Source organism: Lithobates pipiens, unplaced genomic scaffold, assembly GCF_037356315.1.
Source record: "Lithobates pipiens isolate NorthernLeopardFrog02 unplaced genomic scaffold, aLitPip1_a1.2 Scaffold_1, whole genome shotgun sequence".
NCBI lineage: Eukaryota > Metazoa > Chordata > Amphibia > Anura > Ranidae > Lithobates > Lithobates pipiens.
Genome location: NW_027507685.1, coordinates 98,751,301 through 98,777,773, shown reverse-complemented (window position 1 = coordinate 98,777,773; position 26,473 = coordinate 98,751,301). Strand labels below are relative to the sequence as shown.

At 44.2% G+C, this 26,473-nt stretch overlaps 1 protein-coding gene across 1 annotated transcript in view; it reads left to right on the top strand.

Moving 5' to 3' along the window:
- LHX6 (LIM homeobox 6) overlaps nt 1–26,473 on the top strand; it is a 225,316-nt gene that overhangs the window by 81,336 nt on the left and 117,507 nt on the right. Inside the window, exon 3 of the mRNA XM_077467001.1 lies at nt 16,559–16,680. Within this exon, the coding sequence (XP_077323127.1) occupies nt 16,559–16,680 (122 nt within the window). The remainder of the gene's footprint in view (nt 1–16,558; nt 16,681–26,473) is intronic.

The following is a 26,473-nucleotide window of genomic DNA, read 5'->3' as shown; positions in this document are numbered from 1 at the left end:
CGCACACACATCCCTGTTCCGCCTCTCGTGCCCGCGATCGCTCATGGCCACCAATCATCACGACCGCCGGCCACGAGCACGGCACCCCCGCAGTGCAGCGGCACGCACGCCTGCTATCCCACTTAAAGGAGCCGACGTACAGGTACGATGGCTAGGCAGGATCATGCTGACCTGCTGCAATGTAATGACAGTGTCTGGTCGGCAAGCGGTTAAATTGATAGAACATCGTCTACATTTTCAGTAATATGTGTTAATGTTACAGCATACAAAGATTTTACACAATTGTGCTCTACAACCTCGTGGGAAAGACCCTTTTCTTTTCCAATATGAAACCACAAATCCAGCTCCATGAAGATATTGTTTGACCAGTTTGGTGTAGAGGAACTTGAGTGCCCTTCACAGGAGCCCTGACCTCAACCCTATTGAACATCTTTGGGATCAGGTCTTCTCATCCAATATCAGTACCTGACCTCAACCGTACTAAACACCTTTGGGATCAGGTATCTCATCTAACATTAGTACCTGACTTAAAGGGGTTGTAAAGGTAATATTTTTATTTTCTACATAGGTTCTTTTAAGCTAGTGCATTGTTGGTTCACTTACCTTTTCCTTTGATTTCCCTTCTAAATGTTTTTTTGCTTTGTCTGAATATCTCACTTCCTGTTTCTCCTCAGTAAGCTTCTCACCATCATCTGAGCTGGTGGTTAGTCAGCCAGAACAGCTTACTGAACAGCTTACTGAGGAGGAACAGGAAGTGAGAAATTCAGACAAAGAAAACAAAGAAAAAAAAACATTTAGAAGGGAAATCAAAGGAAAACATAAGTGAACCAACAATGCACTAGCTTAAAGGAACCTATGTAGAAAATAAAAAATTTACCTTTACAACCCCTTTAAACTCCACTGAACACCTGTGGGATCAGATCTTCTCATCAAACATCAATAACTGACCTCAACCCTACTGAACGCCTTTGGGATCAGATATTCTCATCTAACATAAGTACCTGACTTCAACCCTAGGGAACGCCTTTGGGATCAGGTCTTCTCATCCAACATTAGTACCTGACCTCAACCCTACTAAACATCTTTGGGGTCAGGTCTTCTCATGCAACATCAGTACCTGACCTCAACCCTACTGATCACCTTTGGGATCAGGTCTTCTAATTCAACATCAGTACCTTATCTGAACTCTACTGAACATTTTTGGGATTGGATCTTCTCATTCAACATCATTACCTGGAGTGCCAATTGTGAATCAAGTCTTTTAATTTAACATCAGTGCCTGACCTCATAAATATTCTTTGAGCTGAATCAGCACAACTTCCCACAGACACAAGCCTATATCTTGTGGAAAAACTTCCCAGACACATGGAGGATGTCATAGCCACTATGAGGGGGCAACTTCATATTAAAGAGGAAGTAAACCCCTTCAAACCACTTTGACCTACAGGTAAGCCTAGATTAAGGCTTACCTGTAGGTCCAAGCAATATCTCCTAAACCTATATGGTTTAGGAGATATTTGCCCGAAAATGGGCACCGCTGTCTACGGCGCATGCGCCGTAGACAGCGGCGCGCAGGCGCACTAAATGCGGCAAGTCCAAGAATGGATTTGCCTAATTTGTCGACTCCTGTGCGCATGCGCGGGAGTGACGTCATCGCGGCTTCGCCGAATGGCAGCGGCGGAGCTGCGAGACGCGACTCCCGTGCGCATGCGCGGGAGTGACGTCATCGCGGCTTCGCCGCTGTCATTGGTCGGAGCTGCGAGACGCCACCAGCAAGATGGATGCGGCGGACTACAGGGATCAGCGGCGACTTCGCTGGCTCCTGTGTCAGGTAAGTGACACATAATGAGCTACTATGCGATGCATAGTAGTCCATTATGCTTTACCTTTGCAGGGAAAAAAAGAGGAAGTAAACCCATCAGGGTTTACTTCCTCTTTAATGGTCAACGTTTTTTAAATGGATGCCTAATAAGTTCATATAGGTTAGATCTCCTATTCTCAAAGTTTTCAACACAGAAGAACCCTTTAAATAACTTTCTGGTTGCAGGGAACCCATGTTCAAAATTACCCAATCTACATGAAAAATTAGTGTGAAGGTCAGTGGGAAGAATGCTCCTTAGGCTAGTGTTAACGGGGTAGAATTACCCCCTTACAGATATCTAAAAAGATCAATGGTGTCAGACGAAACTTAACTGAGGGGCAGAAACTGATCTTTGCTCAAGTGACCCCTAGCAACCTCTGGAGGAACCCTTGGGTGCCATGGAACTCTGGTAGAGAAACCCTTTGTTTGAAGGTCAGATGTCTACTACGGTCATAAAGTGTATAATAGAACAAATGATAATTATTCCACCTTTTTCTACAAAATTTAATACAGAGATAAAACAGACATATAACAACCTTTTTTTAATCGTTATAATATTATACAGGATTTATATAGAGCAAAAAAAAATTGGGAAGTGCTTTACAAAATAAAGGGATACAAGAAACTTACAACACAATCTAAAAGGGAGGGCCAAGTGATACACAAAGTAGTAAGTGTGACAGACACATTAATGGAGACGGTTACATTTCAGGTGTTAGGTGGAGGCAGCCAGTATAGATGCATTTTCAGGGATCTCCTAAAGTTGGATAGAGTAGGAGATAGCTGGACAGATTGGGATAAGGTGTGCAGAGGATGGGAGATGCTCTGAAAAAGTCCTGATGGTGAGCATGGGGGGGGGGGGGAGGTGATGAGCGAGCCAAAAAGAAGGAAGTCATGAAAGGAGCAAAGTGGACGGTTTGGATGATATGTTGCGATGAGGTTGGTGAGCAGGAGGTCTTGGGAGGAGCAGAGAGGATGGTTAGGGTGATATTTTAAGATGAGGTTGGAGAGCAGGAAGTCTAATGCCCCGTACACACGAGCGGACTTTTCAACATCCAAAGTCCGAAGGACCGAGTCCGTCAGACTATCCGATCGTGTGTGGGCTGCAACGGACTTTTGATTCGCCAAAGTCTGACGGACTTTAGAAATGAAGCATGCTTCAAATTTTCCCGAAGGAACTCCGCCGGACCCGGTCCCCTTCGAAAACTCCGCTCGTGTGTATGCTACTCCGACGGACTAAAACCGACGCTAGGGCAGCTATTGGCTACTGGCTATGAACTTCCTTATTCGAGTCGGGTCGTACGTCATCACGTTCGAATCCGTCGGAGTTTAGTGTGATCGTGTGTGGCCAAGTCCGTTCGGCCGAAAAGTCTGTCAGAACTCCGTCGGAACTTCGGCGGAACTCCGGCGGAACTCCTTTGGAAGTCTGTCGGACATAAGTCCTCTCGTGTGTACGGGGCATTAGGAGGAATGGAGAGGATGGTTTGGATGATATGTTGAGACAAGGTTGATAAGTACGTATTCTTGGGAGAAGTGGAGAGGAAGGTTTGGATGATATTTTGAGAAGAGCTTGGTGAGCAGGAAGTCTTGGGAGGAGCAGAGAAGATAGTTTGGGTGATATGTGGAGAAGAGGCTGGTGAGCAGGAAGTCTTGGGAGGAGCAGAGAGGACAGTTTGGGAGATATTTTCAGGAAGAAGTTGGTGAGTAGGGATGGCCGAACGGTTCACGCGGCGGTCGTTTCGCGGCAAATTTCAGCTGTTCGCCGTCCGCCCGATTGGCGGACTATTGCTGCCGTTCGCCCGGCGGACTTCCGTGTTTACTGTCTAAAAGAACTTTGACCTATGATGACACATCCATCATGGGGTACCGGACAGCCAATTGAGACATTACAGCATATGGACACTTGGACATTCCCCCTAACTTATAAATAGACCCGATCCGGCGACCATTTTACATTCTTTCGTATGTCACTATAGGGAGAGGTTGCTGTGTGAAGCAGGGAGAGACTTCAGTGACCCAAATCGCTAGCTATTAGGTCCACAAAAGTTCTTTTAAGGACTGGTATCATGGTATAGGTGTTAGGTGTAGTTCAGGATATAGGTTTGAGGCACTGCTGTGTGATTGTTGCAGCAGCCTGTCTTTTGTCAGTGTAGAAAGAGGGACAAAACGCTGTGTGCAGCAGGGACAGTCAGTTTAATCATTAGCTGTTACTATTAGGTCCACAGAAGTCCTTTTCAGGACTGGTATGGTAAATTAGTACAGGATATAGTTTTGAGTGCTATTCAAGTTATTGTTCCAGCAGCCTGTGTTTTGTCAGTTTAAATAGGGACAGGCAGGAAGCTGTGTGTGGCAGTGAGGGACAGTCAGTTTAATCAGTAGCTGTTACTATTAGGTCCACAAAGGTTCTTTTCAGGACTGGTATGGTAATAGGCTTGTATACGTATAATATTCTTTCTTCCAAATATAGAAAGAATATTATACTTGACTGCTGCCCTTCTGCTGCAGTAGTCCTTTATCAGTATAGGGACTGAGGTACAGTCTGCTAATCATTCACAATCTACTAGTTCCACAAAGGTCCTTATAAGGACTGGTAAGGTATAGGGTACTACAGTACATAGGGTTGAGTGAGGTACAGTCTGCTATTCCTTAAGGACTGGTATAGGTCCACAATATATAGGGTTGAGGTGCACTACTGCTGACTGCTGCCCTTCTGCTGCAGTAGTCCTTTATCAGTATAAGGACAGAGGTACAGTCTGCTAATCATTCACAACCTACTAGTTCCACAAAGGTCTTTATAAGGACTGGTAAGGTATAGGGTACTACAGTACATAGGGTTGAGTGAGGTACAGTCTGCTATTCCTTAAGGACTGGTATAGGTCCACAATATATAGGGTTGAGGTGCACTACTGCTGACTGCTGCCCTATACTGCAGCAGTCCTTTATCAGTATAGGGACTGAGGTACAGTCTGCTAATCATTCACAACCTACTAGTTCCACAAAGGTCCTTATAAGGACTGGTAAGGTATAGGGTACTACAGTACATAGGGTTGAGTGAGGTACAGTCTGCTATTCCTTAAGGACTGGTATAGGTCCACAATATATAGGGTTGAGGTGCACTACTGCTGACTGCTGCCCTTCTGCTGCAGTAGTCCTTTATCAGTATAGGGACTGAGGTACAGTCTGCTAATCATTCACAACCTACTAGTTCCACAAAGGTCCTTATAAGGATTGGTAAGGTATAGGGTACTACAGTACATAGTGTTGAGTGAGGTACAGTCTGCTATTCCTTAAGGACTGGTATAGGTCCACAATACATAGGGTTGAGGTGCACTACTGCTGACTGCTGCCCTACTGCTGCAGTAGTCCTTTATCAGTATAGGGACTGAGAGTTTTGTCACAAGGTCATTTAAAAAATGACAGGCAGAGGAAGAGGCAGGCCCTTCCGCAGGGGTGGTAGGGGTAGGGCAGGAGCAACAGGCTTGAGCCAAAGTGGGAAGTTGCAGAAGGTGTGTTCAATTACTTTAAAGGACACACCAGACTTGGTTGAGTGGCTCACTCAGCCTTACTCTTCTGCACCCTCCTCATCCTCTCGATCTGCACCCTCTTCTTCACTCTCTGCTATGTGCACCCCCAAAGACACTACCACCAACAACAACACCACCACCACATATCTTCCGCTTGAGTCACAGGAATTATTTTCCGATCCATATCAAGACATTTCTGATGCGCAGCCACTCTTGGTATTGGATCAGGAAGAGGAGGTAGCAACAACCGCCACTCAGCAGTCTGACGACAGTACCCAGATCAGCCCAAGGAGGAGGTTGGTCCCCGGTGTTGCTGCCTACTCCAAGATCTCTACTTATAGCGGTGGGGAAGGTGACGTCGATGATGACGTGTCTAGTGATGTCACGTAGGTGCCCACAAGAGAGGAAGAGGAGGGGAGTTCAGAGGGAGATATAGACCAGCAGATAGGGAGGAGAAGCAGGAATAACTTACATTGCACAGGAGGGACAAAGCAGACTGCAAATGTATCAGGAGCGAGTCATCGACCATGTACGGTCACATCTGGCGCTCCCAGGACGCCGGCACATGGCTCCGCAGTGTGGGCTTTTTTTAACGTGTCCGCTGCTGACAATAGTGTTGCCATCTGTAATCTTTGCAGTCAACGCATTAGTCGTGGTAAGCCCAACACTCACCTAGGGACGACCGCCTTATGAAGGCACATGAGCTGCCATCACCGAGCCCAGTGGGAGCAACGGAACACACAAAGCCACACTCCAGGCTCTCACCATCCAGCCTCGTCTTCTACTTCTCCTTCTCCTCTCTCCTCACAATTGTCCTCCACTCCACCTTCCATCACACCAAGCTCACGTTTTTCTGCAAAAAGGCAGGCTTCCGTGGGCCTAATGTTCGAGCTTAAAAAATGATGACGCCGGATAACCCTCTTGCCCAATGGTTGATGGCTGGCTTGTCAGAACTAGAATAGCCCGCCAACTACTGCCATATAAACTGATAGACTCGGAGGCCTTTTCGAAAATTTGTGGCCATTGGAACACCACAATGGAAGGTCCCAGGAAGGAAGTATTTCTCACAGAAGGGCATCCCAGAGCTATATGGCCATGTTCAGCGGCAAGTGAATGTATCTCTGGCACACAGTGTCGGTGCCAAGATACATCTGACCACAAACACGTGGTCTAGCAAACATGGGCAGGGAAGGTATATCACTTTAACTGCCCACAGGGTGAACCTTCTGACGGCCGTCAAGCGTGTAACCCGTGGCACCCATGTAGATTTGGTTTTACCGCCACGGATTGCATGCAGGCCTGGCTCTTCTTCTCCTCCTCCTACTCCATCCTCCTCCCTCTCCTCCTCAGCTGACTCCTCCTTTTCCGCTGCTAGCATCTCTTCCGCTACACTGCCTAAGCTCTCCAGAACCTATTCGACATGCCAGGTGAGACGTTGCCATGCTTTGCTGCGTCTGTTGTGCCTGGAAGCCAAGAGCCACACTGGCCCGGCACTCCTTTCAGCTTTGCGTTCACAGGCAGATCAGTGGCTAACACCGTTCAATTTGACAGTTGGTAAAGTGGTGTGTGACAACGGTGCCAATCTGCTTAGCGCATTGAAACAGGGCAAAATTACACACGTGCCATGCATGGCACGTCTTAAACGCAGCGATTCGTTGTCAAATACCCTGAGGTCCAGGTCATCTTGCGGCAGGCAAGGAAAACCTCGGCCCATTTCAGAAGATCTTACATGGCCATGGCTCGCCTTGCTGACATTCAGCGGTGACGCAATCTGCCGGTCAGACGTCTTATTTGCGATTGCCCGACGTGATGGAACTCAACCTTCTATATCCTTGATAGGCTGCTCCAGCAGAAACGTGCAGTTAACTTCTACCTGTATGAACTCTGCGGCAGAACAGGTTCTGGGGAGCTGGGTTTTTTTTCACCGCGCCAGTGGCTGCTCATGCACGACACATGCAGACTTCTGAGGCCATTTGAGGAGATCACCAAACTGGTCAGTCGCGGCCATGGCGCCATCAGTGACATGGTACCTTATGCCTTCTTTATGGAGCGTGCATTACGTTGTGTCATTGATCAAGCTGTGGAGGAGCAAGAGCGGGAAGATGAGGAAGTCGCAATGCTGGATGAATTCCCAGGGGGGGCTACTCTATCTGAGACAAGTGAACAACAGGAGTCTGAAGAGGAGTCAGAGGAGGATGGTGCCGGGGCGGATGAGGAGGAGCAAGAAGAGCATGCTTTAAACCTTTCTGGGATCCCTGTTTTTGTGCGTGGATGGGGAGAGGAGAATGAAGAGGGCGACATTATCCTGGATGATGAGCAGGAGCCAGGCCACCACACCGCTTCCAGTTTAGTGCAAATGGGGGCCTTCATGCTCCAGTGTTTTAATAGGGACCCTCGTATAAAAAGCATAAGGGTCAAGGACCAGTACTGGGTGGCAACGTACTTAGACCCCCGGTACAAACACAAAATGGCGGAAATGTTACCGCCGTCACAGAGGGCTGTCAGAATGGAGCACTTCCAGGCCTTGCTTCGAGATATGCTGCATTCTGCTTTTGCGTGTGCTGGCAGAGGAGCAATTCCCACTCCCAGAGAAGGAGTTGCGGGTACCAATCCAACAGTGCCTGCAAGAAGAGGCCGGTTTGAAGATGTGTTGGTGACTTCTGATATGAGGTCATTCTTTCAGCCGACCCATCGACAGGTGTCATCCGAATCCAGCATCAGGGAACGCCTAGATCGTCAGGTGTCCGACTACATCGGGTTAACGGCCGATGTGGACGCTCTGAGGAGTGATGAACCCCCGGACTAGTGGGTGGGCAGGCTTGACCTCTAGCCAGAGCTTGCCCAATTTCCAATCAAACTGTTGGCTTGCCCCTCGTCCAGTGTCCTGTCCGAAAGGACGTTCAGCGCAGCAGGGGGGATCGTGACCGATAAGCATACTCGCCTATCTCACGACAGTGTTAACTACCTCACATTTCTAAAAATGAATGAGACATGGATCTCGGAGGAAATCAACACATGTGACCAGTAGACCATGTATATGTCTATAAACGATTTTTTTTTATTGAGCACACAGACCTTCTTTCTTCATTTGGCTCACTGTACTATATGCCGTACCCTCCTGTTTGAAGAGGTTGAGCGGTGTCATATTTCTACTGGGGCTGCTTATTATGAGGGGCTCCCACCATCCCTGTGCTGTGCTGACTTCCTCCTGGGGCTGCTTATTATGAGGGGCTCCCACCATCCCTGTGCTGTGCTAACTTCCTCCTGGGGCTGTACCTCTGCTGTGCATATTATGAGGGGCTCCCACCATCCCTGTGCTATGCTCGTTATGAGGGGCTCCCAGCATTCCTGTGCTGTGCTGACTTCCTCTTGGGGCTGCTTATTATGAGGGGCTCCCACCATCCCTGTGCTATGCTGACATCCTCCTGGGGCTGCTTATTATGAGGGGCTCCCACCATCCCTGTGCTGTGCTGACTTCGCCCTGGGGCTGTACCTCTGCTGTGCATATTATGAGGGGCTCCCACCATCCCTGTGCTATGCTCATTATGAGGGGCTCCCACCATCCCTGTGCTATGCTGACTTCCTCCTGGGGCTGCTTATTATGAGGGGCTCCCACCATCCCTGTGCTATGCTGACTTACTCTTGGGGCTGTACCTCTGCTGTGCATATTATGAGGGGCTCCCACCATCCCTGTGCTGTGCTGACTTCCTCCTGGGGCTGTACCTCTGCTGTGCATATTATGAGGGGCTCCCACCATCCCTGTGCTATGCTCATTATGAGGGGCTCCCACCATCCCTGTGCTATGCTCATTATGAGGGGCTCCCACCATCCCTGTGCTGTGCTGTGCTGACTTCCTCCTGGGGCTGCTTATTATGAGGGGCTCCCACCATCCCTGTGCTATGCTGACATCCTCCTGGGGCTGCTTATTATGAGGGGCTCCCATCATCCCTGTGCTGTGCTGACTTCCTCCTGGGGCTGTACCTCTGCTGTGCATATTATGAGGGGCTCCCACCATCCCTGTGCTATGCTCATTATGAGGGGTTTCCTCCATCCCTGTGCTATGTTGACTTCCTCCTGGGGCTGCTTACGGTGCTGCTGTCAGTGCTGTATATCACGGTGCTGGTGTCAGTGCTTTATGTCACGCTGCTGATGTCAGTGCTCTCTATCACGGTGCTGGTGTCAGATCACTCTATCACGGTGCATGTGTCATTGCTGTATATCACGCTGCTGATGACAGTGCTCTCTATCACGGTGCGGTTGATCATCTCCTGCACCCTCTTCTTTGCCTACCCTGACCTTCCCTCTCCTCCATTGCCTTCATGCGCTCCACAGTCCTGAATTGTCACAATTTCACATATAAAAAAAGAATGCTTGTAGTTGTCGATCCCAGATTCACCTCATACATGTGTTATGTCATTGGCCATGTGGTGGGACTATGTTTGCACAGCTAGTAATTATTTTATGGCTGCAAATTTGACCTGTAGGTTTGCAAAGTTCTCCTCCCATTGAAGTCAATGGGGCCCGCCCCGAACGTTACAGTTCGCAAACTATCGGCCGCGTTCGTGGTCCGCGTTCGCGAAACGTGGTGAGCAGGAAGTCTTGGGAGGAGCAGATAGGAGAATTTGGGTGATATTTTGAGAAGAGATTGGTGAGCGGGAAGTCTTGGGATGAGCAGAGAGGACGATTTGGGTGATTTTTTGAGAAGAGGTTAGTAATAGTGAGCAGTAAGTCTTGGAATGAGCAGAGAGGATGGTTTGGGTCATATTTTAAGATGAGGTTAGAGAGCAAGGCCACGTACACACGGGCGGACTGTTCGCCCAACTTTGTCCGCTGAACAGTGTTTCAGCGGACAGTCCGCTCATGTGTGGGCTTCAGCGGACAGTTTCAGCGGACAGTCTGACGAACAAAGTTTTTCGGAATTTCCGTAAAACTGTCCGCTGAAACTTGGTTTGAGCGGACAGTCCCCTCGTGTGTAGGCTTGTTCGTCAAACTAAGTTCCGCGCATGCTCAGAAAGGATTTACACGCCGAAGGTTGCATTGCAGTGTATAGGACGTCGTTTTTCTAGTCCCGTCGTACGTGCCGTTCACGTCATCGCGCACTGTTTCAGCGGACTGTTCGTTCATCGTGTGTGGTCAAGTCCGCTCATGCTAATTTTGAGCGGACTGTTTGTCAAACTGTTTGACGAACAAGGTTGGGCGAACAGTCCGCGCGTGTGTACGCGGCCCAAGAAGTCTTGGGAGGATGGTTTGGGTGATATTTTGAGACAAGGTTGTTAAGTACGTATTCTTGGGAGGAGTGGAGAGGATGGTTTGGATGATATTTTGAGAAGAGGTTGGTCAGCAGAAAGTCTTTGAAGGAGCAGAGAGTATGGTTTGGGTGATATGTTGAGATGAGGTTGATGAGCAGGAGGTCTTGAGAGGAGTAGAGAGGACGGTTTGGATGATATTCTCAGACAAGTTTGGTGAGCAGGAGGTCTTGGAAGGAGTGGAGAGGATGGTTTGGATGATATTGTGAGTAGAGGTTGGTGAGCACTGCAGGACATTGTTGGATGAGCAGAAGCCAGTGGAGGCATTGAAAGAGTGATTTGTTTCTATTTGATTCCACCCTGTCCCAGATTCCAGAGGTGGGGACATAAAGTTTTCTTTAAAGTTCACTCATATGACTCAGTTGCCTCTCCACTGTAGAACAAAAGCCCCTTCCTCCGAAAGCAGATCCATTTCTAACATACATCATCGGAGAAAAAAAAAAGAAGAAAGAAAGAATTCCCTCCTGACATAAAATGGCAAAGCTCGACATTCTTCAAGTGCTCCAATTATGGCCAAATCCTTGTATAAACTTAATTCTGAAAACATGTCAAACCCACTCTTGAAGGTTTACGTTACATGACCAACAACAGATTCCTTATAGTGAGTGATATAATTGTAGCGTCGAGAACTTTTTTCCCTTTTGTTGCAGGTGGAACCTGCTTTCATCTGCGTTCGTTTTCAAAGGATGACCCCAGAGCACGGCCGCGGGAAGGAAATATCCCATGGCAATTTGTTGTATTAACACTGAGAGTATTGACATAGGACATATTTATAACAAATACTTATATGATTTGACAGATTTGGGTTTTCAGTGTAAATAAACTCGTTTTGTCACGTCCTTCCAATAGAACTCAACTTTTGATGACTCCAGAATGACCTTCGTATGAACTACTAGAAGGGATTGAATATATACGCTTTAAGAAAAAAAAATTAAATAATAAAAAAAATAATAATATATCATATACAATCGCTACACAAGTCATATTGTAATTTAATGCTAATAAATATTACCCTTCCATTTCACTTGGTACAGACTGCCCCCCCAGGGAATGTAATTTCCTGCTTGTGTGATTGGCTCACTGATTTTTCCCAGAAGTATGTGCTAAGATAAAAGATTTGATTTTAGGCGTCCTCTGCAATAGGAATTTTAGTTTTGGTGAGATACTCCCTCATGGGTTCATTACTTCCAAAGGGATGCTGTCCCTTCAGTTTTCCTCATCAGGACACCGAGAGTGCACCATCTGATTATAATGAACCAAACCCTCCCATATAGAATCAGTCTGCACTAAGATACTAGTCAGATTTTAGGCATCCTCTCCAACAGGAATTTGTTTTTGGTGATATAGTCCTCAGGGGATGCATACCCTACAATTTTCCTCATTAGAACACTGACAGTGCACCTTCACATTATAATGAACTAGATTCTCCCATTTAGAATCAGTATGGATCAAGAAACGAGTCAGATTTTAGGCATCCTCTGCAATATGAATTTCAGTTTTGGTGAGATACTCCCCAAGGGTTAATTACTTCTAAAGGGATGCCGACCCTGCAAATTTCCTCATCAGAACACTGAGAGTGCATCATCTGATTATAACGAACCATATCCTCCCATTTAGAATCAGTCTGCATCAAGATACAAGTCAGATTTTAGGCATTCTCTGCAACAGAAATGTAAGTTTTGGTGAGATACTCCCCAAGGGTTAATTACTTCTAAAGGGATGCTGACCTTGCAACTTTCCTCATCAGAACACTGAGAGTGCATCATCTGATTATACTGAATCAAACCCTCCCATACAGAATCAGTCTGCACTAAGATACAAATCAGATTTTAGGCATCTTCTGCAATAAGATTTTCAGTTTTGGTGAGATACTCCCCAAAGGTTAATTACTTCTAAAGGGATGCTGGCCCTGCAGTTTTCCTCATTAGAACACTGAGAGTGCAGCAGATGATTATAATGAACCAGATCCTCCCATTTATAATCAGTATGGATCAAGAAACGAGTCAGATTTTAGGCACCCTCTGCAATAGGAATTTTAGTTTTGGTAAGATACTCCCTCATGGGTTTATTACTTTCAAAGGGATGCTGACCCTGCAGTTTTCCTCATCACTGAGAGTGCACCATCTGATTATATTGAACCAAACCCTCCCCCATACAGAATCAGTCTGCACTAAGATACTAGGCATCCTCCGCAACAGGAATTTCAGTGTTTGATGATATAGTCCTCAAGGGATGCATACCCTACAACTTTCCTCATCAGAAGACTGAGAGTGCATCATCTGATTATAATGAACCAGATCCTCCCATTTAGAATCATAATGAACCAGATCCTCCCATTTAGAATCAGTATGGATCAAGAAACGAGTCAGATTTTAAGCATCCTCTGCAATAGGAATTTCAGTTTTGGTGAGATACTCCCCAGGGGTTATTTACTTCTAAAGGGATGCCAAGCCTGCAACTTTCCTCATCAGAACACTGAGAGTGCATCATCTGATTATAATGAACCAAACTCTCCCATACAGATAAATATTACCCTTCCATTTTTCAATCTTCAATCTTTGAGTAAATTTCAAAATCAATTATGGCAACCTGGAGGCACTTGGCATGGACCGCCCCCCCCCCCCCCCCCCAAGAAATTTTATTTCCTGCTTGTGTGACTGGCTCACTGATTTTTCCCAGAAGTCTGTGCTAAGATAAAAGTTGGATTTTAGGCATCCTCTGCAATAGGAATTTTAGTTTTGGTGGGATACTCCCCCCATGGGTTCATTACTTCCAAAGGGATGCTGGCCCTGCAGTTTTGCTCATCAGGACACTGAGAGTGCTTGTGATATAATGAACCAGAAGACTGAGAGTGCACCAATAGATTAGAATGAACCAGATCCTCCCATTTAGAATCAGTATGGATCAAGAAACTAGTTCGATTTTAGGCATCCTCTGCAATAGGAATTTTAGTTTTGGTGAGACACGCCCTAATTACTTCTAAAAGGGATGCCGACCCTGCAAATTTCCTCATCAGAACACCGAGAGTGCATCATCTGATTATAATAAACCATATACTCCCATTTAGAATCTGTCTGCATCAAGATACAAATCAGATTTTAGGCATCTTCTGCAATAAGAATTACTTCTAAAGGGATACTGGCCCTGCATTTTTCTTCATTAGAACACTGGGAGTGCAGCAGATGATTATAATGAACCAGATCCTTCCATTCAGAATTAGTCTTCCCTAGGATACAAGTCACATTTTAATTATCCTCTGCAATAAGAAGTTTACTCCCCAAGGGTTAAATACTTCCAAAAGGATAAAGACCCAGCAGCTTTCCTCTTTAGAACACTGAGAGTTCTAAAGAGATTTTAATGAACCAAACCCTCCCATACTGAATCAGTTTGCACTAAGATACAAGTCAGATTTTAGGTATCCTCTGTAATAAGAATTTCAGTTTTGGTAAGATACTTCCAAAGGGATGCAGACCCTGGCACTTTCCTCATCAGAACACTGAGAGTGCAGCAGGTGATTATAATGAACCAGATCCTCCCATTCAGAATCAGTCTGCAGTAAGATACAAGTCAGATTTTAGGTATCCTTTGCAATAGGAATTTCAGCTTTGGTGAGATTCTCCCCAAGGGTTAAACACTTTCAAAGGGATGCAGTCCCTGCAGCTTTCCTCATCAGAACTCTGAGAGTGCAGCAGGCGATTATAATAAACCAGATCCTCCCATTCAGAATCAGTCTGTGCTCAGATACAAGTAAAATTTTAGATATCATCTCCAATAGGAATTTCAGTTTGAGTGAGATACTCCCCAAGGGATAAATACTTTCTGAAGGGATACAGACAATTGAACTTTGCTCATCAGCACACAGAAAGCACACTAGATGAAGGATCTTAAGCTAAACACCCTCCAGCTATTTCAGAACTACAAGTCCCATCATGCCTCTGCCAGTGGGAGTCATGCTTGTAACTGTCAGCCTTGCAATGCCTCATGGGACTTGTAGTTTCACAACAGCTGGAGAGCCACCAGTTTGAGATCCCTGCACTGATTATGATGAACAGAACAATCCCATTCAGAATCAGCCTGCTCTAAGATACAAGTTACATTTTAGGCATCTCTTGCTGCAGGAATTTTCAGTTTTGGTTAATTACGTCTATAGGGATGCTGACCCTTTCCTCATTAGAACACTGAGAGAGCACCAAGTGATTATAATGAACCAGACCTTCCAATTCCGAATCAGTTTGCTCAGGACATGGTAAAACAAACAATTATTTATTCAAGGAAGGAATCTGCAACAAAGTGTTAAAATCTCTGCAAAGTATATTGATCACCTAGAGAGGATTTGTTTTTGTTTCTCAATAAAAATGGAGATACTCTTTAAGCAACGGCTGGAAAATCTATATAGAGATGCTCAGAGTCATTTTAGTTAAATACATTTTCCTATCAACAAAATTTGCTATCAAGAAGTTTTTAGTTTTGCTCATTGAGCTACTTTAACCACTTCAATACAGGGCACTTTCGCCCCCTTCCTTCCCAGCCCAATTTTCAGCTTTCAGCGCTCTAGCGCTTTCAGTGACAATTGCGCGGTCATGCTACACTGTACCCAAATGAAATTTTTATCATTTTGTTCGCACAAATAGAGCTTTATTTTGGTGGTATTTATTCACGACTCCGTTTTTTATTTTTTGCGATATAAGCGCAAAAAAGCGGAAATTTGGAAAAAAAAAACTATTTTCTTTTTTCTACTTCAATAAAAATCCAATAAAATCAAATTTTGTCATAAATTTAAGCCAAAATGTATTCTGCTACATGTTTTTGGTAAAAAAAAATCCGTTAAGTGTATAATAATTGGTTTGTGTGATCACGGACATATGTACGCAAATGATCATGTACATATGTGTGCAGGTGATCACGTACATATGTGTGCAGATAATCATTGGGACATGTGATTTTAGTGGGACATATGTGGGGGACATGTTTTTATTATTAGGGACATGTGTTTTTATTATTTGGGGACATGTATGTTTTGGGGACATGTGTGGGGACATTGTGTTTATACTGTGTGATGTGTTTACTGTGTGGTGTGTTTACTGTGTACACTAGACTGGTGATCAGTGAGTAAAAAGCTGTAAAAAGCAGCCCATACTCACTGATCAGCAGCCGGCTGCAGCGATCTGCTCTCCTCTCCACAGCGATGACTTCTGTGTGAGGAGAGGAGGAGCCGATTGCCTAGCAACCGGCTGTTTGTTTACATCACATGACGGCCGTGATTGGACACGGCCGTCATGTGATCAGGAGGGCCAATCACAGAGCCCTCCTGCCGATCTGAGATGCGCCGTGTCCGGGTGACACGGGCGCATCGGGATCGCGCCGCTGCGCGGGCGCGCGCGCGCGCGATCCCGCTACTCCTGAATGACGTTCCTGAACGTCATATCAGGAGTAGGCGGCTCCCACCCGGCCGTATATGTGCATTGGCCGGGTGGGAAGTGGTTAAACAATCTGCTTATATATTTCTCTTGATTTAATGGTTGTGCTTGCGGTGGTTTGATTATTTTTCTGGTATTGCAATAATGTTTTTTGTTTTTGTGTTTTTTTCCCCTTATTTTTACATTTGATGGTTAATTTGTGCTTTGACTCATTTTTTTTATTATTTTTTTTTCTTTCTTTTTTTTTTTATATATTTTTTTTTTCTTTCTGTGAAAAACAAAAACAAAAACAAAAAAATCTGTCACTATTGAGGTTAATGGTGGTCCTTTTTGGCCCAAGAATAGGCTTGGGATAGTTCAAAGGGATATATGATAAGGTTTATTGTATCATAGTTTTATTGTTACCTCTTGTTTTATCCTCTTTTTATTTTTTTATTTTTATCTTTTTAGGTAAATAACTTAATTTGGCATGTGAGGTGCCTGGAGTGTTCGGTCTGTAGGACTTCTCTGAGACAACATAACAGCTGCTATATCAAAAACAAGGAGATATTCTGTAAAATGGATTATTTCAGGTAAAGTGAGACAATGTTCCAGTCTGTACAGCTAGATTAAGATTTTTGTATTATGATTTTTTCAGCCAAATAAACACAGATGGTTCATTATGCATCCAAGAACATTTGTGCTTGAGTGAATTCGGTGGTGGATAAGATACACTATATTACCAAAAGTATTGTGACACCTGCCTTTACACGCACATGAACTTTAATGGCATCTCGGTCTTAGCCCGTAGGGTTCAATATTGAGTTGGCCCATCCTTCGCAGCTATAACAGCTTCAACTCTTCTGGGAAGGCCATCTACAAGGTTTAGGAGTGTGTCTATGGGAATGTTTGACCATTCTTCCAGAAGAGCATTTGTGAGGTCAGGCACTGATGTTGGCGAGAAGGCCTGGCTATTTCATCCCAAAGGTGTTCTATTGGGTTGAGGTTTTGACTGTGCAGGCCAGTCAAGTTCCTCCACTCCAAACTCTCTCATCCATGTCTTTATGGACCTTGCTTTGTGCACTGGTCCAAACCTTTTGGTGGAGGAGGGGATTATGGTGTGGGGCTTGTTTTTCAGGGGTTGGGCTTGGCCCCTTAGTTCTAGTGAAGGGAACTCTTAAGGTGTCACCATATCAAGACATTTTGGACAATTTTGGACAATTTCATGCTCCCAACTTTGTGGCAACAGTTTGGGGATGGCCCCTTTCTGTTCCAACATGACTGTGCACCAAATGATTTAGACCAGTGCACAAAGCAAGGTCCATAAAGCCATGGATGAGCGAGTCTGGGGTGGAGAAACTTGACTGTCTTCCAGAGTCCTGACTGAGGCCGCGTACACACGCGCGGACTGTTCGCCCAACTTTGTCCGTCCAACAGTTTCGGCAAACAGTCCGCTCAAACTTAGCATGGACGGACATGGCCACACACGACGGACGAACAGTTTGCTGAAACCGTGCGCGATGACGTGAACGGCACGTACGACGGGACGAAAAATACGACGTCCTATACACTGCATTATAGCTTTCGGCGTGAAAATCCTTTCTGAGCATGCGCGCAACTTTGTTTGACGAACAAGCCTACACACGGGCGGACTGTTCGCTGAAACAAGGTTTCAGCGGACAGTTTTACGGAATTTCCGAAAAACCTTGTCCGTCCAACTGTCCGCTGAAACTGTCCGCTGAAAGCCCACACACGAGCGGACTGTCCGCCCAAACACTGTTCAGCGGACAAAGTTGGGCGAACAGTCCGCCCGTGTGTACGCGGCCTTAGAGTGAAGACTGTGAGCCAGGCCTTCTCTCCCAACACCAGTGCCAGACCTCACAAATGCGCTTCTAGAAGAATGGTCAAACATTCCCATAGACAGACTCCTAAACCTTGTGGACGGCCTTCCTAGAAGAGTTGAAGCTGGTATAGCTGCAAAGGGTGGACCAACTCAATATTGCACCCTATGGACTAAGACTGGGATGCCATTAAAGTTCATGTCCACTTTTGGTAATATAGTGTAGGTCTAAATGGAGATCACCATTCTTGCAGGGTGGAGAGCAAAAAAAAAGTATGGTTTTATTGATGAATTGATATATATATATATATATATATATATATATATATATACACACACACACATGTCCATGATTGAAGGGCTTGTTTATATCTCTGGTTGCATTATATAGTATTTATTGGTGGTTAGGTATTTGGTGTAGTTGACTTATTTCTATTAGAATGATTACATTGTATAGCCAAAGGTTTCTTGACACCTGACCATCACATTAAAATGTATGTGGACACAGGTCCTGAAAGATTCAGTAAAAGATAATGTTAATGATATAACATATCAAAACTTTGTAGGCAATTGTGTGATTGTGTGACTTTGTGGGAACAGTTTGGTGAAGGCCCATTTCTGTTCCAGCATGAAGATTATGTTACCTATTTAAACCCTTATCACTATTAACTTAGGCCTAGTCATCCGTATTGAACTTCTTCTTCCTCTTCCCTTTAGTTGTGATCATTATGCTCTTTTATTATAATTATTATTATAATTGGCATTATTATTATTATCTATATATTTTTTACCTTTTTTTTTTTTTAACCAAAGCATAATAAAAATCTTTCAATTGTAAATACAGCATGCAAACACATTTTAGATAATTGCTCGCTTGCAACCTTTTTGGCGAAAGCCCTTTTCTGTGACTGTGCCCACCCCCCTGCACAAAGCCAGCTCCATAAAGACAACTTAACATACTCAACCCCTTCAATAACGGACAATTTCCATGATGGGCGCTGATGAGGCTGCACTGATGGGCACTGATGAGGCTTCACTGATGGGAACTGATGAGGTGGCACTGATGGGCACTTTAGAGGCTTCAATGATGGGCACTGATGAGGCTGCACTGATGGTCACTGATGAGGCTGCACTGATGGGCACTGATGAGGCTGCACTGATGGTCACTGATGAGGCTGCACTGATGGACACTGATGAGGCAGCACTGATGGTCACTGATGAGGCTGCACTGATGGGCACTGATGAGGCTGCACTGATGTGCACTGATGAGGTGGCACTGATGAGGTTTCATTGATTAGCACTGATGAGGCTGCACTGATGGGCACTTATGAGGCGGCACTGATGAGGCTTTATTGATGGGCACTGATGAGGCTGCACTGATGGGCAATGAAAAGAGGTGGTAGCACTTGCAGCATAAAATGATGGTTTATTTGAAATCCTTTTTAAAACACAGCTTGCATACACACCCCCTGCGGCTTCAGCAGACGCGTTTCACACACCTGTGCTTAGCCATTGCAATGAGTAGAAGGCAAAATGGTTACAACTTCTGTGGGCTTTCAAAGTCTGTGCAAAATGAAATAAAATGAAACAAGTGTGTCCTGAATGTTTTCGGAATCTCTATCCACGTTGCAGCCATTTAAGTTGCACCTTTTATCATTAAAAATCCATCCACAGGTTCCAGTCCAGTGACTTCCTTTAGGCTGATTGCTAATCAGACGGCAACATTGCATGTTTGTCACAAGGTGAGGGGCTGCAGTGGGGGCTGATTTGTCAATAGGATAAAAAAGAGAGACAAATAAGCCAGTGATGAGCGAAACACGTTGCTTTGTTTCTTTGTTCTTTTTTTTGTTTGAATTTATAATTAATATACGGTATATATAGCTCAGTTTCCTGGTTTCTCTAATGGCAGTGGTGATGGGCTCAGATGTACCCTGGGAAGGCTACATTACCATTGCCTTCAGGGAAATCTTGTCCCTAAACTGTGAGATTAGTGTAGCTAAATCTGCTAGTACATCTAACACTCCTCTCCCCTCCAGACTGACAATGCTGGTGTCCAAATGTACCCCCTGTTCTCCTTCATCCAGAGTGGGAGGGGGGGGGCGCTTTAATACAGGAGGTGTGTTACTGGCCAGATCACTGGATGAAAACAAATTTGTGCACCATGCACGTCAGCATGGCCATTTTCAGTCTCCACCTGGCTCTCCAGCAACATGGTGACAACACAGAACTGAGTGACAGTTGTCACCCCGTAACAGGTAATGCCTGAACAAGGTCCTTCATGGCAGGATCACCAGGTATTATTTTAATGAAGATTGAAAAATATTGAAATCAAGTTTTGGAGCTGCGTTTAGTTCTCATTCACACCGTCACAGTGTGGTAACCCATATGTGCCGACATGCATCTGTGCGTCAATGTGCATTACATTAATTAATTATTTGCATTCAAAATGAATGGGCTGCCAACGCACCAAAACCCACCACTTCTTGCGGTGCACCGCTATGCATGTTAAAGCGGTGGTGGTCAACAAATTATAGAGGGCCTCAAGTGACTGGCCAGAGGGCCAGTGGATGCAATAATAACCCCCAACATTGCTGTCCGTGGACTCATGAATAACTCCCAACGTTGGTGTCAATGGATGCAACAATAATCCCCAGCATTGTTTCCAGTGCACGCATTAATAACCCCCAGCATTGATGTCAGTGCATGCATTAATAACCCCCAGCATTGTTGTGTTTGCACACATTAATAACCCCCAGTATTGATGTCAGTGCACATATTAATAATTCCCAGCATTGATGTTAGTGCACACATTAATAACCCCCAACATTGATGTCAGTGCACACATTAATAACCCCCAGCATTGATGTCAGTGCAGACATTAATAACCCCCAGCATTGATGTCAGTGCACGCATTAATAACCCCCAGCATTGATGTCAGGGCACACATTAATAACCCCCAGCATTGATGTCAGAGCACACATTAATAACCCCCAGCATTGATGTCAGTGCACACATTAATAACCCCTAGCATTGATGTCAGTGCACACATTAATAACCCCTAGCATTGATGTCAGTGCACGCATTAATATCCCCTAGCATTGATGTCAGTGCACACATCAATAACCCCCAGCATTGATGTCAGTGCACACATTAATAACCCCAGCATTTATGTCAGTGCACACATTAAAAACCCCCAGCACTGATGTCAATGCGTGCAATAATAACCTTCAACGCTGGTGTCAGTGAATTCAATAATAACACCCAACAGTGGCATCAGTGGATGCAATAATAACCCCAAACATTAGTGTCAGCGCATGCCATAATAACCCCCCCCCCCCCACACTGTTTTCAGTGCATTTAATAATAACCCCCAGTATTAGTGTCAGGAGATGCAATAATAACCCCCAACAATGGTGTCAGTGGATTCAATAATAACACCCAACATGGGTATCAACAGATGCTATAATAACCCCAACACTGGTATCAATGCAGTTAATAATAACCCCCAACATTGGTCTCAATGCATGCAACAATAGCCCCCAACAGTGGTGCCAGTGAATGCAATAATAACTCCCAACATTGGTGTGAGTGCATGCATTAATAACCCCCAGCATTAGTGTCAGTGCATGCAATAATAACCCCCAGCATTGATGTCAGTGCACATATTAATAATTCCCAGAATTGATGTTAGTGCACACATTAATAACCCCCAGCATTGATGTCAATGCACAAATTAATACCCCCAGCATTGATGTCAATGCACACATCAATAACCCCCTGCATTAATGTCAGTGCATGCAATAATAACCTTCAACACTGATATCAGTGGATTCAATAAGAACATCCAATATTGGCATCAGTGGAGGCAATAATACCCCAAATATTAGTGTCAGTGCATGCCATAATAACCCCCCAACACTGTTTTCAGGGCACTCAATAATAACCCCCAGCATTAGTGTCAGGGGATGCAAAAATAACCCCAATGGTGTCAGTGGATTAAATAATAACACCCAACATGGGTATCAACAGATGCTATAATAACCCCAACACTGGTATCAATGCACTTAATAATAACCCCCAACATTAGTCTCAGTGGACGCAATAATAACTCCCAACATTAGTATCAATACATGCAACAATAGCCCCCAAGAGTGATGTCAGAGAATGCAATAATAACTCCCAACACTGTTTTCAGTGCACTCAATAATAACCCACAGCATTAGTGTTAGTACATGCAATAATAACCCCCACCATCAGTGTCAGTGGATTCAATAATAACCCCCAACACTGGTGTCAATGCACTTAATAATAACCTCTAACATTGGTATCAGTACATGCATCAATAGCCCCCAACAGTGGTGTCAGTGGATGCAATACTAACCCCCCCCCCCCTCCCGACGTTGGTATCAGTGGATGCAATAATAACCCCCAGCACCAGGACATTATAGCAATGCCATGCTTTGAAGTTAGCTGCAATGCCAGTCAATTGACAATGTGCATTGGGGGTCATTCAGAATGAAGGCGTCTCGTCACACCAACGCATGTAATATTTAATGTCGCACCGTAGAGTGAATAGGCCCAGACATTAGAACTTCCATGAGATTTTAGTGACTGGGTTCAGATCTACTAATAACCCCAATGCCCGGCATGATGGCACCTGGTGCCCATGCGTTTCTCTACCCTGTATGATCGGTTATAGGTGCCGTATTTCTATTCATCTACTCCAGGGGCAACCATCCATGCAGAATAACGACCCGCAAACATGTTTATGATTGAAGGAAAGCCTAAATCAGCACAAATAACGATCCCCACCACCCAACGCAGAAGAAGGAAAGTGCAGCATATTGAAACGATTGACTTTGCACCGAATAAAAGGAATGTCTCTGAAATCAGGCGGCCTTCCCAGATGTTGGTGATGAGCCGCCCCGGCACACAAATGCTTTTGTTAGCGAGGGAAATGAAACCACTCCAATCAAGCGGGGCATGAAACCATATCCTGCTGGCATGTGTACTGATGTTTAGGGTTAAGCGATGCTTATTGTAACCTACTGCTGGGACCTGGGCACTCTGCTAATCAGCACCCCAGCCACATGTGGTCAGGGACGTGCGCCGAGATTTGGGTGGAAATCGCAGGGCATTGTGCTCTCACCACACAGATAAACAATGACGATATAGTCGACGTTCCTGTGATTAAAAGAAAAAAAAAAAAAAACTAATATTTATCTTCATATTGTATGTTTTGTATTCTGAAAATTGAGCTTGGCTTTAATTAAAGCAGAACTCCAAGCCAAATATTATAAGATAAAAAAAAAAAAAAAAAAAAAAATATATATATATATATATATATATATATATATATTCCATTAAAAGATAACAAGTTCAGCTTTTGCTGCAATATTCACCTTCAATCCGGAGAATTTGCACACAGTACTTTTTTTTTCGGCCACTAGATGTCCTTTTTTTTAATCCACATCCTCTGAGCCCGGGTCTCAAGTATCCGGCTAGAGGGCTGAACAATAGCAGTGCACTTTTTTGCAACTTAACATCTGAAAATTTTGGTCCTGCTGAATTTTTTTTCAAACCATATTGCAACCCACACTGAAGAAGTTCGAGCACAGTAGCCCCCAGCGTTGGTGTTGTTGGATGCATGAATAACTCACAACGTTGGTATCATTGGACTCAATAATACCCCCCAATATTAGTATCAGTGCATGCAATAATAACCCCCAACATTGGTGTCATTGGAAGCAATAATAACCCCCAACATTGGTGTCATTGGAAGCAATAATAACCCCCAACATTGTCATCATTGGATGCAATAATAACCCCAACATTGGTATCATTGGAAGCAATAATAACCTCAATATTGGTGTCATTGGATGCAATAATAACCCTCAACATTGATGTCATTGGATGCAATAATAACCCCCAACATTGGTATCTTTGAATGCAATAATAACCCCCAACATTTTTGTCAGTGCATGCAATAATAAACCCCAACATTAGCATCATTGGATGCAATAATAACCCCCAACATTGGTGTCATTGGATGCAATAATAACCCCCGACATTGGTGTCATTGGATGCAATAATACCCACCAACATTGGTATCATTGGATGCAATAAAAACCCCCAGTATTGGTATCTTTGGATGCAATAATAACCCCCCAATATTGGTATCATTGGATGCAATAATAACCCCTAACCTTGGTGTCATTGGGTGCAATAATAACCCCCAACATTGGTGTCATTGTATGCAATAATAACCACCAACATTGGTGTCATTGTATGCAATAATAACCCCAACATTGGTGTCATTGGATGCAATAAGAACTCCCAGCATTGGTGTCAGTGGATGCAATAATAGCCCCAACAATATTAGTATGATTGGATGCAATAATAACCCCAACATTAGTATCATTGGACTCAATAATAACCCCCCAATATTAGTATCGGTGCATGCAATAATAACCCCCAACATTGGTGTCGGTGCATGCAATAATAACCCCCAACATTGGTATCATTGGATGCAATAATAACCCCCAGCATTGGTATCATTGGATGCAATAATAACCCCCAATATTGGTATCATTGGATGCAATAATAACCCCCAACACTGGTATCATTGGATGCAATAATAACCCCCAACACTGGTATCATTGGATGCAATAATAACCCCCAACACTGGTTTAATTGGATGCAATAATAACCCCCAACACTGGTATCATTGGATGCAATAATACCCACCAACATTGGTATCATTGGATGCAATAATAACCCCCAGCATTGGTATCATTGGTTGCAATAATACCTACTGACATTAGTATCATTGGATGCAATAATACCTACTGACATTAGTATCATTGGATGCAATAATACCCACTAACATTGGTATCATTGGATGCAATAATAACCCCCAACATTGGTATCATTGGATGCAATAATACCCACTAACATTGGTGTCATTGGATGCAATAATAACACCCAACATTGGTGTCAGTGCATGCAATCATAACCCCCAACATTGGTGTCACTGGCTGCAATAATAACCCCTAACATTAGTGTCATTGGATGTAATAATTACCCGCAGCATTGGTGTCACTGGCTGCAATAATAACCCCCAACATTGGTGTCATTGGATGCAATAATACCCACCAACATTGGTATCTTTGGATGCAATAATAATCCCCAGCATTGGTATCATTGGATGCAGTAATAACCCCCAACATTGGTATCATTGGATGCAATAATACCCACTAACATTGGTATCATTGCATGCGATAATAACCCCCAGCATTGGTGTCATTGGATGCAATAATACCCACCAACATTGGTATCATTGGATGCAATAAAAACAGTGGATAATAACCCCCAACATTTTTGTCAGTGCATGCAATAATAAACCCCAACATTAGCATCATTGGATGCAATAATAACCCCCAACATTGGTGTCATTGGATGCAATAATAACCCCCGACATTGGTGTCATTGGATGCAATAATACCCACCAACATTGGTATCATTGGATGCAATAAAAACCCCCAGTATTGGTATCTTTGGATGCAATAATAACCCCCCAATATTGGTATCATTGGATGCAATAATAACCCCTAACCTTGGTGTCATTGGGTGCAATAATAACCCCCAACATTGGTGTCATTGTATGCAATAATAACCACCAACATTGGTGTCATTGTATGCAATAATAACCCCAACATTGGTGTCATTGGATGCAATAAGAACTCCCAGCATTGGTGTCAGTGGATGCAATAATAGCCCCAACAATATTAGTATGATTGGATGCAATAATAACCCCAACATTAGTATCATTGGACTCAATAATAACCCCCCAATATTAGTATCGGTGCATGCAATAATAACCCCCAACATTGGTGTCGGTGCATGCAATAATAACCCCCAACATTGGTATCATTGGATGCAATAATAACCCCCAGCATTGGTATCATTGGATGCAATAATAACCCCCAATATTGGTATCATTGGATGCAATAATAACCCCCAACACTGGTATCATTGGATGCAATAATAACCCCCAACACTGGTATCATTGGATGCAATAATAACCCCCAACACTGGTTTAATTGGATGCAATAATAACCCCCAACACTGGTATCATTGGATGCAATAATACCCACCAACATTGGTATCATTGGATGCAATAATAACCCCCAGCATTGGTATCATTGGTTGCAATAATACCTACTGACATTAGTATCATTGGATGCAATAATACCTACTGACATTAGTATCATTGGATGCAATAATACCCACTAACATTGGTATCATTGGATGCAATAATAACCCCCAACATTGGTATCATTGGATGCAATAATACCCACTAACATTGGTGTCATTGGATGCAATAATAACACCCAACATTGGTGTCAGTGCATGCACTTATAACCCCCAACATTGGTGTCACTGGCTGCAATAATAACCCCTAACATTAGTGTCATTGGATGTAATAATTACCCGCAGCATTGGTGTCACTGGCTGCAATAATAACCCCCAACATTGGTGTCATT